General features: G+C 41.6%; 4 protein-coding genes across 4 annotated transcripts in view; 2 read left to right on the forward strand and 2 right to left on the reverse strand.

The window, feature by feature from the left end:
• Window positions 1–18,944, forward strand: part of LOC309713871 (uncharacterized protein) — a 74,619-nt gene that overhangs the window by 31,398 nt on the left and 24,277 nt on the right. The gene's annotated exons all lie outside the window — the stretch shown is intronic.
• LOC309713879 (uncharacterized protein) overlaps window positions 1–18,944 on the reverse strand; it is a 90,577-nt gene that overhangs the window by 11,605 nt on the left and 60,028 nt on the right. The gene's annotated exons all lie outside the window — the stretch shown is intronic.
• On the reverse strand, window positions 4,339–14,595 carry LOC309713893 (uncharacterized protein). Its single transcript, XM_082545825.1, has 10 exons — window positions 14,563–14,595; window positions 13,497–13,605; window positions 13,048–13,210; window positions 9,815–10,007; window positions 8,953–9,049; window positions 8,803–8,864; window positions 8,423–8,537; window positions 8,128–8,189; window positions 5,147–5,212; window positions 4,339–4,831 (listed from the first exon to the last, which is right to left on the reverse strand). The coding sequence occupies exons 2-9, from the start codon at window positions 13,597–13,599 to the stop codon at window positions 5,186–5,188; spliced, it is 822 nt and encodes a 273-aa protein (XP_082401951.1). The 5' UTR covers window positions 13,600–13,605; window positions 14,563–14,595; the 3' UTR covers window positions 4,339–4,831; window positions 5,147–5,185.
• Window positions 10,315–11,141, forward strand: LOC309714549 (uncharacterized protein; the record flags this gene model as incomplete). The annotated part of the gene is made up of 3 exons (XM_082547093.1): window positions 10,315–10,651; window positions 10,732–10,849; window positions 10,981–11,141. The coding sequence occupies exons 1-3, from the start codon at window positions 10,544–10,546 to the stop codon at window positions 11,139–11,141; spliced, it is 387 nt and encodes a 128-aa protein (XP_082403219.1). The 5' UTR covers window positions 10,315–10,543.

Below are 18,944 nucleotides of genomic sequence, written 5' to 3' on the forward strand. Positions count from 1 at the left end.
CAAGACGAGAATGTTTAAATAAGTCATGTAAATGAGAATTTCAAAGTTGGTGGCTGCAGTATATACAAATTGGTGTATCTCAAAAATAAAACTATGAAGACACTCAAAATTAATTTGGAAACTGTTTTATGCAACTTTTTTACATTTCCAATTTTGAGGGATGAACCTCTGAAATTTCTTTAACTAGAAATTTGTGTAAAAATAAACATTTGGGATATAATGGTTGTATTGATGTATAGCAACTTGAAATACTCCCAGAAATGGCACTACAACATGTAAAAATATAACGATAAGCTCAGGCAGACTTGGTTCTGTGGTAGGTCTAAAGGGTTAAACTGCTTCCTCACATCTGCTTCATGAATATGAAGGGTTGTAGTGGGAGAAGGTGGTGTGAAATCCTCATAGCTGTGGAGTGAGGGGGGAGCTCCTGTGGGTGAAGTCTTTGATGGTGGTGATGGCTCTGTGCTGGTGGGAGTGGGGAGGTGGGGGGGATGATGGACCAAAGTGTCTCTATTGTTGGGGAAGGTGGAGGTGTCAAGGCTGCTTGACGTCTCATCAAACCAGCAGTAAAGGTCGTTGAGGGTGTTGGCCAGCAGCAGGTCGTCAGTGGAGTGGGGCTGTGTGCTTATATCCTTACTCTCATTTCCCTTAGCGTATCTGTAACATGCAACTTCTGTCGGTGCTGTGCTACTGGAAACTGAATTTCCCGGAGGAACCGAGCCGAGGGATTAATAAAGGTCCATCCATCCATCGGACATTTGCACACATGCTTACAGTTTTTTCTGAATGCTTAAACCCTAACTGTGATTCCTGTAGCACAATCTCTAAAACTATTCAGACTTATAGCAAAACCACTCACTGAGTTTGCAAAACTAAAAGCACAAAAACTGCTTTGCACTCAGTTTGCAATTTTGTAACACACACTTTGCAAAACTGTAGGCACAATTCACTGCACAACACTCAATTACCAAATTTCCAACACACTCCTAGCAAAAGTATACACATGTATGGCTATCATTAACACTAATCTGCCAACTGTCTGGCACACTTTCACATGTGAAAACTTTTTTAGATAATTAGTTCACTTTGCAATCAGCCTAAGCACTATAATACAGGTAAGCTGTGTGTGCGGAGTACAATGGAGGGAGCAGAAAGAGTGAGAAGTAGAGGAGGCCGAGGAAGAGGACGTGGAGGTGAAGAAGTAGGATGAAGAGGACGACAAGGACAAGGAGGAGCAAGAGGAAGACGAGGAGGGGGGAGAGGAAGATGAGGAGGGGGGAGAGGAAGGGTAGGAAGAGTAAGAAATAGAATTGCTGATGACATCAGAGCTACAATAGTGGACCATGTAATCAACCGTGGAATGACCCTGAGGGTAGCTGGCCAACGGGTCCAGCCTAACTCGAGCCGCTACACTGTAGCAAGTATCATAAGGACATCTTGAAATGAGAATCGGTGAGTACAGTCACTTCGCACAAAGACTTGTAGCACTGCCATATGCCAATGAGAAACACACCAATACCATTGATGTAAAAATACTGAAATTGTTACTTTACAGAATTGCTAGATGACCAGATGCTGGGGCAGAGGAAGCATGTTCACTGCAGACCAAGTAACCCATATAGTCATTATGGCGATTGCAAATAATCCTATACTTGGAAATAAACACTTGTGTTTGTTTTGATGTGTTTGAATAAACACCAGTACTTGAAGTTTGGATCCCTCTATGCTTATGGATCTATGACAGAAGTATGAGCTCAAACTGACATAGCCTACCTTGTGCACAGAGAAAGCAAAAGCCAGATGTGTTTTGTATTCATACCATCAGTGTGCAGTTGGCGCATTGTGTGCTTAGTAGATGATGGCTTGTGTGTACTGTTTGATACGGAAACACCATTTTTACGAAGGTGTGAAGAGCTGTGTTTGCTTTTGCAAGAGAACTACAATGTTTTGATTATTGGGTGACAGGTTTTCTTATTTGTGTGAAGAGTTTTGCAAAATTAGCCAATAGTTACAAAAAATGTGCTTAAGCAATGAGAAAAAACTGTAAGAATTGCATTGACCCCATTTCCTCCAAAGTAAAATTCTAGCTGCACATGTCCATGAAAATTTCTCCCACTGAAATGAGAGCCAGCACTGTTTTGCAGTATGTTTTAAGTTACATTGTTTTGAGTTTGTCATAAATATTTACTGCACAGTTTAAAGCACTTCTGAGTTTTCCTGAATATTGAGTCTTTTTTTTTTTTATTCTGTTCATCTGGACGTGGCGTTTTCAGTGTTCCAAGTGACTTCTCAGTAAACAGTACATTTGCACACTGACGGAAAACAGCCCACTGAATGAACAATGGGCTGTAAGGTCAGTTTTTTCATCATTAATATGCAAATCATGACCATTGATCAAATTCCACGCGTACCCTTCACAGAGAGTTGGGGAATGGCTGCAATCCCAGCATTGTAAAATGGTGAAAGATGTACCCTTAGGGTTAGGGGCTCCAGATTGGATCATGGAGGTAGTGGACCCCCTGCCCTGCAATAATACATACAAAACCCAACAATCCCTTTGGTGACAATGGGAAGGAAAATCTCGCTTTTAACAGGAAGAAATCAGAAATCTCCAACAGAACCAGGTTCAGGTCCTTCTTTCACCCCACAGACAGTTGGGGTGAAAGAAGGAAAACAGGATAAAGACATGCTGTGGAAGACAGACGGAGATTAATAACAAGTATGATTGAATGCAGAGAGGTCTGTTAACACATAGTGAGTGAGAAAGCTGACTGAGGAAGAAATACTCAACACATCATGGGAATCCCCCAGCAGCCTACACCTATTGCAGCATAAATAAGGGAGAATTCAGGGTCACCTGGTCCAGCCCTAACTATATGTTTTAGTAAAAGGGAAAGTTTGAAGCCTAATCTTCAAAGTAGAGATAGTGTAGAGTAGAGAGTATCTGCCTCACCAATCCCACTGGAAACTGGTTCCACAGAAGAGGGACCTGAAAACTCAAGGCTCTGCCTCCCATTACTCTAGGAACAACAACTAAGCCCTGTCAGTACTGCAGCATTTTGGATTAACTGCAGGCTTCTCGGGGAGCCAAGACCAAAACCCAAACCCAAAGTGGGTTTTGGTCAGTGGTTGTTGATCAATGGTCATGAGAATTTGCATAATTATGATTGTCTGTGAAGGTTCTCAGTCATCCAGGTCATCGTAGTCAAAGGAGCTTGCAAAGAAAAGCGTCTTGACTTGGGGGTTGTGGATTTGACACCTCAGCATTGTCAAAGTGGGGAAACATGTTTCTGGCTGAGCATAAGATTTCTGCTTACAACATAGAAACTCAGCTCTAAATGAAATTCAGATGATTTTTTAAGTGTGGCTAATGTATTATTTGACTTCTAAGGCATCCACACACACACACACACACACACACACACACACACACACACACACACACGGTTCTTGGGTTAGAGGGACAATTTCTGAAATTTTTGGCAAATCAGACTGGACATAGGGCTATGGGGACACCGGGTTCCAGAGGTGCTAGAGCTACAATATGCATATCAAAAATCATGAAAAAAAATCAGCAAACCTATACACAACTTAAAATTTAAACATTTTCTTTGCTCGACTGAGATATAAAAAAGGCTATTTTTTCAGACATTCTGGTGGTTTGTAGAGACTTTTCTGTAGCTCGGTCTATAAGGACAGTCTGGTGTACAAGGTCAGTGATGTCATCATACATATACACAAAGTATAGTCTGTTCTGAAGGGACACATGGTGTGTAAAGCCAGTCTACTGTACACACACACACTGATTAAATCTGGTTTAAAAGGACACATGGTGTGTAAAGCCAGTTCACTGTACATATACTCACACATGCACTAAGTATAACCTTCTTAGAAAAGAAGGTGTATTATAAGACTGTGACTGATACATCATTATAATAAAATTGAATAAATTTGCTTAGGCTGCTGCCCCTGCGACCCGGCCTCGGATAAGCAGTTGAAGATGGATGGATGGATGAATAAATTAAAAAATAATAAAAAGACTATATTTTGGTTTTCTCTGATGAGCATTACAATCTGACATACAAGCTTACATAAAACACCACAGATCATATCTGTTGTGATCTACTAACAGGTGGTCAAAGTGTCATTAAAACAACTAGAAGCATAACACAACAGTGCTTGCATCAACTAGAACAAACTATGTATTATAGAGTTTTTCATTGTCCTGAAGAAACTGGCACTGAGTGGCTGACCAATAAAACAGCACCTTTGCACACCAGGGGTGAGTCGGGCTGACACCATGACTTATACATAAGACTTATATCAACACACAACACATTTGTTGAATTACTGAATTATATTTAATATAACCAACTCAATAATCAATTCCTTAAAAGGACAGCATTGTAACAATTATTGAAGGAAAATAAAAGTGAATCCTGGCATTAAAAGACTCAGGCTAACCACACATCAAAACAAAACACTGCCTGTGAGCACAGTGAAGTCAACTACATACTTTTTGAATGGAGAACACTAACCTTGAAATCAGGCCCAGAAAGGTAAAGGCTCAGACTGTCAAAAAGTGCATTTAGTGTTTAACATTATTATTTTTTTTTTTTAAAGGCCAGTCCTCTGTTGCGCACAAAATCTCGAATGTTTTGAATAGATCTCGTCTCCAAGATAGGTTGTTCCTTTTCTTTGCACTTCAGACACTGCTGGTTGGTGACAGTGATACCGTTTTCAATAAAAGGCTTCATATGTTTCATCACCGCTCCTATCTCCTCCTCAGACCATGGTCTCTTCACACACCGCCTTGATGAAACACATAAACCTGTTCAATAAAACAAAACAAATTTGAAGTTTAAAAAGATCATGTGAGATGCACTTGTAGGTAGAGATGGTGTTCAAAACTGTGAAAACAAGCTGGTACTTGTCTAAACAAATTGTGTGTGATAATAAATAGACTGTAGACCTGATAAAATTTAAAGTTTGATTGTTTTCATTAACATGATAGTTCATCACACTGCTTGGTAAACACAAAATACATTCAGCTTCTTTATATGTTATATAATGTCTAACCACATGATGTTGGTGTTAACTGCACATAGTGCCTAGTGATGGACATGGCATCTGATTTATATCATACCTTTAGTAACTGAGTCAGGGACAGGAGGTGAACCAGAAGTCACACAGGCATCATTCCCCTGGTCATCTAAAAAATATTGCACAGTATAAATGTATGGGCTTAAAGAGGCTTTCTGCCTACCAATCAAACACCATGAGCACAGAGGGGACAATGACAGCCAGTTCTATTATACTAACTATACACATGGCAATGCTGCTGAACTGGATGAAGTCAACAATACCTTGGGTAATAAGTTTACTGGGAAATGATGTAGATTTTGCACAGGCCAAATCTTGCTTGGCCAAAACTGATGAAGCATCAAAATACTAGTCATAAAGCATTAGTGTCACAATTAGGAATGGAACAACTAACAATCGACCATGTAAAAATGTACTGATGGTTAGTAATATTGTTCTATACACAATCCCAGGTTATCGTAATCAGCATAGTAGTGTTAATAGTAAAGTCTGATTTCATTTTTAATGCAATGAAAAACAGATGCAAGTGGCATTAATGAAACAAGAGAGCATCGTTATCATACGTGATGTGCGCTGTTAAAATACGTTACTGCATATTTCACTGGATTTGTCTCTGAACAAGACTAACTCACAGATCCCAGCTCATTACATAAGATATGTTGGGCAAACTTTGAGTACAGCATTGAAAATGTACCTTGAGCTGCAGTCTCGGAGAAGTGAGGCAAATCAGAAGTAATATTATTTTTTTATTTATATATATATATATATATATATATATATATATATATATATATATCACAATGTATGATTTTATAACAAGTTTTTTGTATATTTCTTTGTAAAATAAGTATTTGAACACTTGAGTCAAACTATATTAATATTGCCTTTGTTAACAATTGCAGCGGCCAAACAGTTCCTGTAGTTCTTCACCAGGTTTGCACACATTGCAGAAGGTCTTTTGACCCACTCCTCCACACAGATCTTCTGTAGATCTGTCATGTTTTGGGCCAACACAGACTTTTAACTCCAGCCACAGATTTTCTATTGGACTGAGGTCTGGAGACTAGTGAGGCCACTCCAGAACCTTGAAATGCCTCTTACGGAGCCACTCTTTGGTTTTCCTGGCTGAGTGCTTCAGGTCTTTGTCTTGTTGAAAGACCCAGCCAGAACCCATCTTCAATGCTCTGACTGAGGGAAGGACGTTTTGGCCCAAAATCTCACAATCCATGTCCCCGTTTATCATCTCCTTAATACAGTGCAGTCGTCCTGTCCCCTGTGCAGAAAAACAGCCCAGAGCATGATGTTTCCACCCTCATGCTTCACTGTAGGATGGTATTATTGGGATGAGACTCATCCTTCTTCCTCCAAACCCCAACAATGGAGTTTAGACCAAAAAGTTTTATTTTGGTCTCATCTGACCACAGGACTTTCTCCCATGACTCTGGATCATCCAGATGGTCCCTGGCAAACTTCAGACGGGCCTGGACATGGGTTGGCTTAAGAAGGGGAACCTTCAGTGTGATGAATGATTTTAAACCATGACGTCTCAGTGTATTACTGATAGTAGCCTTGCCAACGGTGGTCCCAGCTCTCTTCAGGTCATTGACCAGCTCGTCCCGTGTAGTTCTGGGCTGATTCTTCACCTTTCTTAGCATCACTGACACCCCACGAGCTGAGATCTTACGTGGGGCTCCAGTCCGAGGAAGACATTAGCCTCTTCCATTCAGGGGCGCCTGCAGGAGTCTTGCAGAGGGTACGCACAGTCACCTGCACGCGCTCCATCGCGCACACGCACATGCGTGCACGCGCACTGTCGCGCACCGAGCTGCTTGGCAGTGGCTCTGGAGCCCTTTCCAGCTTTGTGAAGGTCTAAAGTTTTGTCTCTTGTGTCGTTGGAAAGCTCTTTGGTTTTACTCATGTTGCTGCAACACTTTTGACAGATTGTGGGGTGCACATGTGTCTTTATGAAAGCTAACGGCATCAAACAGGTGCTGCTAAATTAGAATCATGAGCAGAGTGTAGTTGGACTGTTTAAAAGCAGAATAACAGGTATTTGAGGGTCAGAAATCTGCATGATAAGCAAGTGTTCAAATACTTATTTTAAGCAGTAATATACAAAAATATTTTAATAAAATCATACATTATCATTTCCGGAATTTTCTTTTTGATTCTGTCTCTCACAGTGGACATGTACCAACACTGAAAATTTCAGATCCCTCCATGATTTCTAAGTGGGAGAACTTGCAAAATAGCAAATACTTACTTTCCTCACTGTAAATGGTATTAACTACACAGCAAAGTACAAACAGAACTGCAATAACAACCAGAAGGGATGCTTGCGATCTTTAGCTGGGTATGACAAGTAGAACAAATATTGCAAACATCTGGCAGCTACAGTGGAAATGTATTTAATCCACTACGAGTGGTCTTTTCTAACCAGTGTCCCCTCAACCCATGTGTTTTTCTGAGTATGCCAAACACTGGAGATGAAACAGTGAAAGACTCAGTTTGAGCTCAGATGTCAGGACAGTGTTCTCACATACCTTGAGTTTGTCTGTGTCAGACACACACACATAGTTAAGCATTTTCTGTTTCACCTTCAGTTAAATACAGTTCTAACTTTCACCCTAACTGCAAGGAAACAGAGTGATTAACCCTTACCTAGTTAAGTGAAGCCAAAGTAAGACAATACTTAAGAAGCTAAAGTGACTGTGAGTAAAAGGTGCATGTATATGTCTGACACAGAAAAACCCAAGGTTTTCAAGGACACTGTCCATCAGCCTCATAATGACATCTGAGCTCAAACTGATGCTTTCACTGTTTCACCTCCAGTGTGTGGCCACTCAGTAAAACACACTTGTTAAGGGGACACTGTGGTTAGAAAAGACCTCCTGTTCTAAATAGAGGACATTTCCACCACCGCTGCCAGATGTTTGCTAAAATACTCAAAATGGAGTTTCGTGTAAACACCATAACACTTCTAACCATTGGTCAATTTTAAAACAAAGGTCAATTTCAACTCACCTCACAAGCAGAGTCGTTAGGCACAGCTCTGGATGATTGTGGCACCTCTTTCGATTTGCTCTCTGTACAAGGGAACACATGGAGATTCAGTGCTTGACTTTCGTTAAGTCAAAAAAACACATCTACGCATAACGCAATCAATTCACATCCCTGACTGTTACAATTCTACTCAAAATATCCATCAAGACACTATAGAATCATCAGAAATGTCCCAATACTGGCACATTTTTCATGCAGCAAACCTTCAGGCATGTCATGCATTGCCAGAAGTTAACAACATTTACTCAAAACTGACCACTGGTAAGTTCTTCTGAGAACGCTTGGGGTGACAACTCCTGATACTGGACACCAACTTCACCAATTAACTCTTTCAGAGAAGAAGTGCCACGCTGACCTCCAACAGAATGCACCTAAAAAGATGCAAAGATGAACAAGCATCAATGGTACAGTGTCCATCTGATCAAGAGGGACACTCTCAGTCAAACCTTAAAACACCCAAATGATGTTGAGAGGGAAATGCACTGTTAAATGATGACTACCTGTACTTACAATGATTTAAAGACTGTACATGCAGTATAATTGTAATCAATTGATAAACATGATCTTTACAAACCACACTATTTACCAAACTACACATTGATACAATCTTTAGTAAACAGATGAATCCATGCTAACCTCATGCTCAGAGTTGTCTGCTGTAGGTCTAGATGACTGACACTCTGCTTTTAATTCTCTGTCTGTAGAAGAGAACACAAGACATGGAGGCATAGTGCTTTGCAAGACCCCAGGGTTTAACAGGTAGTGCTTACTCAAGCAGGGACTCACCTGTGAATGAGTCTGTAGAGATCACATGGTGCTCCACGTCATGGGCAATAGGCTCTGCAACACACTGTTGACCAGAAGGGATGCTTGCGATCTTTAGCTGGGTATGAAAAGTAGAACAAATATTGTAAACATCTGGCAGCTACAGTGGAAATGTATTTAATCCACTACGAGTGGTCTTTTCTAACCAGTGTCCCCTCAACCCATGTGTTTTTCTGAGTATGCCAAACACTGGAGATGAAACAGTGAAAGACTCAGTTTGAGCTCAGATGTCAGGACAGTGTTCTCACATACCTTGAGTTTGTCTGTGTCAGACACACACACATAGTTAAGCATTTTCTGTTTCACCTTCAGTTAAATACAGTTCTAACTCTCACCCTAACTGCAAGGAAACAGAGTGATTAACCCTTACCTAGTTAAGTGAAGCCAAAGTAAGACAATACTAAGAAGCTAAAGTGACTGTGAGTAAAAGGTGCATGTATATGCCTGACACAGAAAAACCCAAGGTTTTCAAGGACACTGTCCATCAGCCTCATAATGACATCTGAGCTCAAACTGATGCTTTCACTGTTTCACCTCCAGTGTGTGGCCACTCAGTAAAACACACTTGTGGAGGGGACACAAAACAGATAAGCTTGCAATCATCACTTGGGAAAGTCATAGAAATTCAAGATTTAGTTAAACCAGATTGAATACCACCAAGAGGACATTTAAATATTGTGACTAGGGCTGAAACAACTAATCGATTAATCGACAACTAATCGATTATTGAAATAATCGTTAGTTGCAGCCCTAATTGTGACATCTAGATATGTATGTTTTAAACAACAATTCATAGGGGGAAAATTTTTTTTAAATGACCCACCTTTTTCCGCCAGGGCCATTCTTTCCCACCATAGTCATAAGTAATTTCACTTCCTGCCGCAATTTCCTTCAGTGCAAAAAGGCAGAGATGTGGCTTCCCTTCTGCTTCAATCAACTTCATTCTGCAATTTGGTGTCCTGTGTTCATCGTTTACTAGTCGCCCAAATGACCCATCTTCAAGTGCTCCATCAATACTGCAAATTTGGAAACATACATTAAACAAACATTTATAGTGACATGCCTATGAACTATACTATAATTTTTAAGCACCAACACAAACACAACATCCAATACAAGTTTAGTTGTTAAATGCATAGTTGATAAGTTAAAGAGGGTCCATCAGTCAAGGACGCATTGCTTTCTGACTGAGATAAGTGTTTGCGCTTCTACTTGTGCTTAGAGCTTAAACGTGGTTTTGTTGTACTGTTGCGCTGACCTAGTAGGTGTGGCTGTTACTAGTGATGGGACGTTCTGTATCGAGGCTTCGGAGCGTGTGTCGAGTAATGGAGGGGGCGTTTCCGCGAAGCGCGTATCGAGGCTTGCTTCATTTATGGGAGGAGCTGAAAATGATGACGTCCGAAGCCTCGCTGCCCGGCTGTACCACGTGACTGGTTCATGAAGTGGTTCGAACTTTGCCGCGAGATATGACAGCGATATAAACCCCTCAGACTTCATTCAAAAATGTGGGTGTTTGATGGAGAGTTGCGGTTAGTGAGAGTTTGGAGACCGTATGGAGGTTTATGAGAGTGAGGAAAGTCAGGAGAGAATGGAGCCAGCTAAGAAGAGGAGGATGTCCTCCCCTGTGTGGGAACATTTTGATCTTATTCCTCCCAACAAGGTATTTCTACAGAAGATGTATTTTCATGATACTGATGGTGCAATACAATTTATGTTGAGCTGTCTTGACTTTTGTACAAGGTGAAGTGTTTGCTATGTGCCAGGGAGCTGGGATATAACAACAACACCTCATCCACGCTTAGGCACTACAGAGCTTTGCATGAGAATAAGGGGGACACCGATCGTGGAGCAAGACCAGGTGAGCCATCAAATGCAATGATAATATAGGATGCAGTAATGTTACTAAATGATATAACAATATTATACAACTGTTATAAGTTACGTGTGTGATATTTATATTTGTGCTTTATCTTTATTGTCTTTCCTCAGGAGAACAATCTCAAATAGATGAAGACCTGGTCAGCATGGTGATTGAGGACTCCCAGCTATTTAGCATTGTGGAGGACAAAGGATTCAAAAGATTTGTTAAATCATTAAATCCCAGCTATGTTCTCCCCACTAAAAAGGTCGTAAAAGCAGTGAAAATTTAGTTTTTACAGAATAAAATGTGAACAGGCAGGACTGAGGCCTCAGTGTGTAGCTGTCCATACCTCAACGTTACAAAAGCACAACCACTGTCCACACCCCAACCACACCTCACCTCACAGTAAATGATCATTTCCATTTCAAGCATTTCCAAATAATCATTTCCCATACTGCCACTATAAATATACACAGTATACTGCATCACTACAATATACATGTTTTACACACTCCTTTTGTTGTTGACATTTACAGGCTGTGTGCAAAATGCCACACTCTTCAAATTCATGCCAGCTATTATTTTTACGTCCAGTAGGTGTCCTGCTAGAGCAAATGAAGCTTCATGAAGCTTCGCGTTGGGGTGAACCAATTGGATGAAAAGCTTCAGTGCTTCATGGGGCTTCATCTGCCCATCACTAGCTGTTACTCTTCTCTTCCTCCTCTTGCCCACTACCTGCTCTGTGCTGCTGCTTGCGCGTGGCCACTGATTAGACCTTGTGCAATCTACAGCTAAGCGCAGCCTGGTGTGCACTGCTCTGCCAGGTGAGTTGAATTAGAGCAATCAAGGGCGGGCGTGCCTAGTAGACCTTAAAATGCATGCAGCAGCCATTTGACCCGAGTGCGACATACTGAGAGGACAGCAAACCAAGCACAATCCACTTTCCACTGTGAGGAAGACTTTGAGTTAGACGGGCTATCGGTAAGCTTGGACTCATATTTGCTGCTTATGTTTGGGATCTATGGAAGCTCAATTGTGGAAATGTATTTATGCTTTGGGAAATAGTTACTGCATTTAAGTTTAAAAAATTATATTGATATTAAAATAAATGTTTAAGTTTGAATAGATTGTTTATGTAGATAGTGTTTCCCACACATTTATGTTAATTAATACTAAAAGTAATTACCCCAAATCCTTGGTTAAATCTTAAAACTAGTGTAAATATGTTTGGTTTAATTTAAGGAAAATAATTCTTTGTAAAAGAAAATCCTTGGTTAAAGTCTTTATTAAAATATTTGTAAACTCTAAAATGTATACTTTAAAAATGTAATTGTTACAGAAAGTGTAAAAAGTGCAAGGTAGACCACAGTTTATTTCATCTTCGTTGTTTGAAATTACTCACCTCTGATTCAAAAACTAATGAATGTAAAACTAAAACTAGGATAAATGATAGTTTAGACAAAAGTGGCTTTACTGAAGTGTATTTTTGTTATTTCATTTGTCTTCTGTATAATGCATTTAATTTATCTGAATGATTAATGAAATGTTCTTTATTTTTTGTGTTGAAAGGTTTTTCACCTATCCATCAAGCCATCCATCTACCTACCTCACAGACAGAGAACACTTGACATGTACTATTTTGGCATTGTACATATTATACAGTAGTTTTGGACACAGTAGAACAGTGCACGAGTCTCCGTGTCCACATGTGCCAAATGCGCACAGACACAGGGCCGCTCATTCAGCCCTGGCCATTTGAATTTTCTCTTATTTTCTCTATCTCTATATTATATTTTAAATCTTCACAGCAGCGTGAGAACACTGTCTTAGCTGTAAAATGTAGGCTTATATTATTACCCCTCTAACCCCGTACATTACGCCCGTGAGTGTGTATTAGAGAAGGCACACACAGGCTTAATACGGGGACTAACGGGCCCTCAGCATATGTGGGAGTCCCGTCAGTCCCCAGTACCGAGAGTTCCCGGGGACCACAGGGTCACCGGGAAATGACGGAGCCTTAGTAAGAATGAGATCCCGCTATTCCACGGGTCCGTCACTCCCCCTTCTATAGATTCTGGGGACTGACGGGGCCGGGTACTAGAGGTAAGGACTCGTTAAAGAGCAATATGAGATGTTTGCTTCAGAAATCCTGACCTTGCAATAGAAATGTAAACATTCAGTCATTTTGAATTTACCACAATGTCTTCTGCTTCCATATGAATTCAAACATGAAGCCTGAACATGCGCTGGGGTACAGGTTACGTCTGTGTTCAGCTTCAGTTGCATCAATAAGCTCCCCTCTATACTCGACCACAAAGTCTCCTTGTTTGAAATTGGCTAAAGTGAAGATGCCACGACCTGAAGAAACAACCATATTAGAGACACAGGTGTGGCAGCACTGCAAATAATCAATTCATTAAATATGTATATCTGTAAATAACAAGTATGCAATGTTGTGCTTTTTTCAATTCTACATATATAATAAAGAAAACATGTCAAAGTGCAGAAAACATAAATAGCCAGGCTCGCTAATAACTAAATTATTAAAATACCTTTAATTTTAATTTATATTGATGTTTGTACAGGTCACCACTGGTGATGCGTAACCCCTCAGTCTAGCCTGCAGTGTGTCGAAGTCACTCACCTTTAACTGAATTAATAAATTTAATTTCTAACATTGAATTCTTGTCTCTTCTTGCAAGGATGTGATTAATGGCATCCTGAAGGGGAGTGGTTCTCCGTGACATGATTTGCTAAGGAAATAAGATAAAAATGTAAACAACATCAAAACTTCAAGCCTTTATGCTTAGAAGGGCATTAGTAAAGCCTGAATGAGAAGCACCCCCCCCCCCCCCCCCCCCCCATGTTAGTGTACTATTAGTTTAAGGTTATTTTAGTTTGATGAGTGCTGGAGGGATTCTGATTAACAGATAAATGGATGGGGGCAAGGCTGTATTTGTGCAGATTAACTTGACTGTGTTCCACCTGTGTTGATTAAGTCAAGTATCTGACATGCTCCACCCAATTTTTCTTATTTCACTAATAGCATGGATACTGAAACTGTTTCAATTGAGTTCTATGCTTTCATTACATTAACATAACAGACACAGACAAGGCTGATGTCTGAGTTGTTTTAACAGAAAGCATGCACTTGCAGATATTAAAGATACTTAAATGTCCTAATTTAACTAAAGCCTAACTCTGACTTAGCCTAAACCTGTCTGTCAAACTAAGCTTTAGATCTCTCAGGAATAATGTGCTTCATCAACACAACTATAAGAGAGCAAAACAAATGTGTTTGGTTTTTTTACAATATTTTATAAACAAATGTGTGCAGAGTGACATCAATACTGTCTCAATTAAATTTCATGAATCTAAAAAAGTTTATTTGTATTTGCCTTCCAATGTTTCCTTGGTATTTGGGCAAAGATCATCTTTTAATATCTTAAATAATCATCTCAGAACAGGAGGAAAACAGCTCCAACTACCACAAAAAAGACAGGTGTGAGTACTACTGCTAGTACAACTGCATCTACTACAACTACTCCTACCATTAGTACAATAGGTAGTAGTTACTAGTTACAGAAGTAGTACTTATAGTAGTTGTAGTAGTAGCAGCCATTTTACATTAAACAAGTGTAGTGATCTTGTAGTGAAAAAGGCCTTCTTTCAAACTCAGTGAAACATCACACACTTGTGTAATTTCTTACCTTGAAACAAGTGATGAGATTAGGCCAGGGTAAAAAAAAAAAAAAAACCATCCCGGTGCTTGGGACAGTCCGGGAATCCCCGCCCCGCGTGTTGCTGTGACCTCCGTGAACCGTTCCGCGTGCTCCGGCCCGCTCTGCCGTCCTCACCTCGTCGTGGTCCGGTCCCCGCGGTGTGCTCTCCGCCGTCCGCTCGTCGTGGTCCGGTCCCCGCGGTGCGCTCTCCGCTCGTCGTGGTCCGGTCCCCGCGGTGCGCTCTCCGCCGTATGCTTTCCACCGTACCTCGTCGTTCCCTCACCTGCCGCCTCACCACGGCTGTGCCTACTCTGAAGCACTGTGTCTGTCAGAACGTCCGTCTTTTAAAAGTTTTATAATTACCGTCTTACCTTTTCTCCAAAGCGTGTCAAAACTCTGCCAAAATTGATGGATGAATAAGAAGCGCCCAATCAGTCGGTCTAAATCATTGATGTAAATATCAATGGTCTAAATGGGTAATGTTAAAATGCGCATGCGCAGCTTCCAATTTCGCGCCATGTGTATAATGTCCCGCGCTCGTGTATAATTTCCCGCGCTTGTGTGTGCGGCATGCAGGGACAACTCGAACCGACAGGGGGCAGTGGCGGACACACAAATATACAACATATGTCAAGTTTTTGGTTTACAAAGACTTTTGAGAAAAACACTTTTTGGGTATTAAAACATGCCCAGAAACCATTTTAAAAGGTCAATTTTATGAGGACAGCAAAATGTCCTCCTGTAACAGAGGGTCCTCATAGCTCTTTGATTTGTCTTGAAAATTGTCCTCCTAAAACGAAAAACAAACACACACACACACACACACACACACAAGAACAACAACAACCCAGAGAAGAAGAGGGGTCGTGTTACTATGCATCATAAAAACACAATCATTCATCTTCCAACTGAATCTTTCTGTTCTGGCTTTAGAATCATTGGTTGTTTACTGAGCCGTACTTTGGGAGTCATTGTCATGGTCCTGCGGCCATGACTCGGTGACTTTGTGTTTATGTTCTTTATTGTTATTACTTTCATTATTATTCGTGGCTGTTTTGGGATGGTTTGTGCTTGGGATTTTAGATACTGGGTTCTGGGTTTGTGCTCCCTCTATTGGTCCCTGGTGTTAGTGTTCCCCTGTCTCGTCAGGTTAATCAGGTCCAGCTGTTTCCCCCACCTGTGTGTGATTTCCCAGTGTCTCTCTGTGTACTTATAGTGTGTGTTTTCCTCTGCTCCTCGTCGCGTCGTCTGTGTTCATACCCTGTGAAATTCCCTGCGTGCTCTCCCTGCTGTTTCTCACTTCGATGTTCAGGTTTGCTACTCCTTGGCTTAGTTTCTCCCAGTTTAGTTCATCCTTAGTTCTGTTTGCCATCTCCACTTTATGTTTGGTATTGTTAATAAATCACCCTCACGTCTGAATAAGTGCTGCATTTGAGTCCTCCTTTCCACCCTTCACACGGCCGCTGCCCCGGACCGTGACAGTCATACTGTTGTGATACTGGGGAGAAAAGGGTAAGGTTTGATAGAGTAAACCATTACACACAAAACTTTAAAAACCTAAAGAGTGTGTGAGACTGCTAGCTGTGTAGTTCAGCAATAAACTTATCTACAAATATGTTAGTAAAGAGTGACTTGTACTTCTGTCCCATTAAGCAACAGTTTAACAAATTTCACTGCAAACTGTAAAAGGAAGCTGGATTGAAATAGGACAGTAGTGATGGATTAAGTGCAGGAAACACTAGTATAAGGTGTCTATGGAACAAATCTCCTTCAGCGTTCAAAATGACCAACGTGAGGACTGCAGGCGTTTCTCTCAGTTGGTTGTGTTCAGGGAAAAAAGCAGCTAAATACACTGAGACTGCTCCACATTGTTAGCGAGTTAACTCTGGATATCTGCAGGTTTGTCAAACTTGGAGTGAACAAAAGCAGAAAAACAGTAAAAGATGCAGACAGTGAAAGTCTGGTTTATTTCATGAACACAATGAAACATTTTACAGTCCACAGAGCAAAGTAGCATACATGATAAATAGATGCACATAACACGGCCGGTGAGAAGTAAAACTCGTCGTCTTACCACATGTTATATTCTGTAAACTTAAAATAACCACAGAAATTAGAGTTTAGTGTTTTAAAGTCATTATTAAAAACATGAGTCAACATTACTGAAGTGACACTTTAACGATGCTTCATATCACAGTCTTTATGATGATAAAACTTGTTCTCTCGTTGGTAGATGTCTGCGCTGACACTTGTCATGAAAATGTCCTGAGCCTGGGTTCAAGCTTCCTCTTCAATTACCTTTGATCATTAATAGGGTCACAAAAGATTTGTCACATTATCCCCATTAACAACATGCTTTTATAGAAATCATTGTGACACAAATATTTCAGATTCTTGTTTCACAACGTGCACAAACTCAAAATCTTTAGAGTCTCATATTTATAAAGAAACCCAAAGAATACATTTATACCATTGTATGAGCTGCACTTCTTGTAAAAAACTGATTGGAAATGCGTTTGAGAAAAGCTCCTGCTGTGACCTTCCTTCTGTGAGGGCACACACACACACAGACACACAGAGAGAGAGAGAGAGGTTCAAGGTTCAAGGTTCTTTATTTGTCACATGCATAGTTATACAAGTATAACACACAGTGAAATGTAGCCTGACACGCTCCTCGACATGTGCAAAAATTGGGGGGGGGGGGGGGAAGAACATTATATATATATACACACACACACACACACACACACACACACAGGGTGAATGTGCAGTAGTAGCAGCAAGCAGGTGAATTCTGTACATTAATATGAATAGACATCTGACTATTTTACAGGATAGACAATATAAACATATTTAAAATTAAAGGAATTGAAATGTACATTGTGCCTTGGTTTAGAGTGTTTGGAAGAGAGTCCTGTCTCAGTCAATTATAGATGATGTGAGAGGGCGGGTGTGTGTGTTTAGGGCACGGATGGCTTGGGGATAGAAGCTCCTCTTGAGTCTCTCTGTCCTTGCCCGGAAGATGCGGAACCTTCTACCAGATTGCAGAAGTTGGAACAGTTTGTTGCCTGGATGGGACGGGTCCTTCAGTATCTGCGCTGCTCTAGTCCGGCATCTCCTGGTGTAGGTGTCCTGAAGCGGGGGGAGAGCAATCCTGCAGCAGTGTTCTGCTGTACGGATCACTCTCTGGAGAGCTTTTGGTCCTTCACACAGCTGTTCCCAAACCACGATGTCATGTTCTGTGTGGGGATGCTCTCCACAGCGCCTGTATAGAAAATCCTGAGGATCTTTGGAGAGACCCTGAACTTCCTCAGTTGTCGTAGGTGATACAGGCGCTGCCTAGCCTTTTTGGTCTGGACCTGAATGTGGGCAGCCCATGTCAGGTCTGAGGAGATGTGGACACCAAGATACTTGAAGGACTGCACCCTCTCCACTGGAGCTCCATTGATGATAATGGGCTTGTAGTCTCTGTGCTGACCCCTTCTGAAGTCCACCACCAGCTCCTTGGTCTTGCTGACGTTCAGCTGGAGGTGGTTGTCCTGGCACCACGATGCCAGATTCTTCACTTCATCCATGTAGGCCGCCTCATCATTGTTGGAGATGGCACCCAACACCACTGTGTCGTCAGCAAACTTCACAATGGTGTTGGAGCCGTGGGTGGCCACACAGTCTGAAGTGTAGAGGGAGTAGAGCAGTGGCAAGAGGACACATCCCTGAGGTGCTCCTGTGTTGATGGTGATGCTGTTGGAGAAGCACCTGGCCACCCTCACCACCTGAGTTCTGCCAGTGAGGAAGTCTAACACCCATGCACACAGACGGCTGTTAAGTCCCAGATCCCTCAGCTTTGTGAACAGTCTGCAGGGCACTATTGTGTTAAACGCTGAACTGTAATCAACAAACAGCATTCGCACATAGTTACCCTGTTTCTTGTCCACGTGGCTGAGAGTGGTGTGTAGGACGTGGGCGATGGCATCCTCTGTGGATCTGTTGGATCTGTAGGCGAACTGCAGCGGATCTGTGGTGTCTGGGATGGAGGAGGAGATGATGTTCTTCAGCAGCCTCTCAAACACCTTCATTACTACCGAGGTCAGTGCAACTGGCCGGTAATCGTTCAGGGATGAGGGTTTGCTGTTCTTGGGCACAGGGATGATGGTGGATCTTTTGAAGCATGTGGGGACCACAGACTTCGCCAGGGACTCGTTGAAGATGTAAGTGAACACACCTGCTAGCTGGTCAGCACAGCAGCGCAGCAGACGGCCGGTGATGCCGTCTGGCCCCGCCGCTTTCCTTGTGTTCACTCTCCTCAGTGCCGCTCGGACGTCATGCTCGGTGATGCTGGTCACCGGTCTCTCGCTGATGACGTCACTATC

This window comes from Aulonocara stuartgranti (assembly GCF_965226115.1).
Source record: "Aulonocara stuartgranti genome assembly, chromosome: 9".
NCBI classification, from domain to species: domain Eukaryota; kingdom Metazoa; phylum Chordata; class Actinopteri; order Cichliformes; family Cichlidae; genus Aulonocara; species Aulonocara stuartgranti.

What these genes read in the sequence shown, in the direction of transcription:
- LOC309713893 (XM_082545825.1), bottom strand. Translation starts at nt 13,599, where the DNA reads ATGTCACGGAGAACCACTCCCCTTCAGGATGCCATTAATCACATCCTT. An exon ending in TGGAAGCAGAAGACATTGTG is followed by an intron (nt 10,008 to 13,047) that starts GTAAATTCAAAA and finishes CCAAATTTGCAG; the next exon opens with TATTGATGGAGCACTTGAAG. An exon ending in CTAACGACTCTGCTTGTGAG is followed by an intron (nt 5,213 to 8,127) that starts GTGAGTTGAAAT and finishes AATATTTTTTAG; the next exon opens with ATGACCAGGGGAATGATGCC.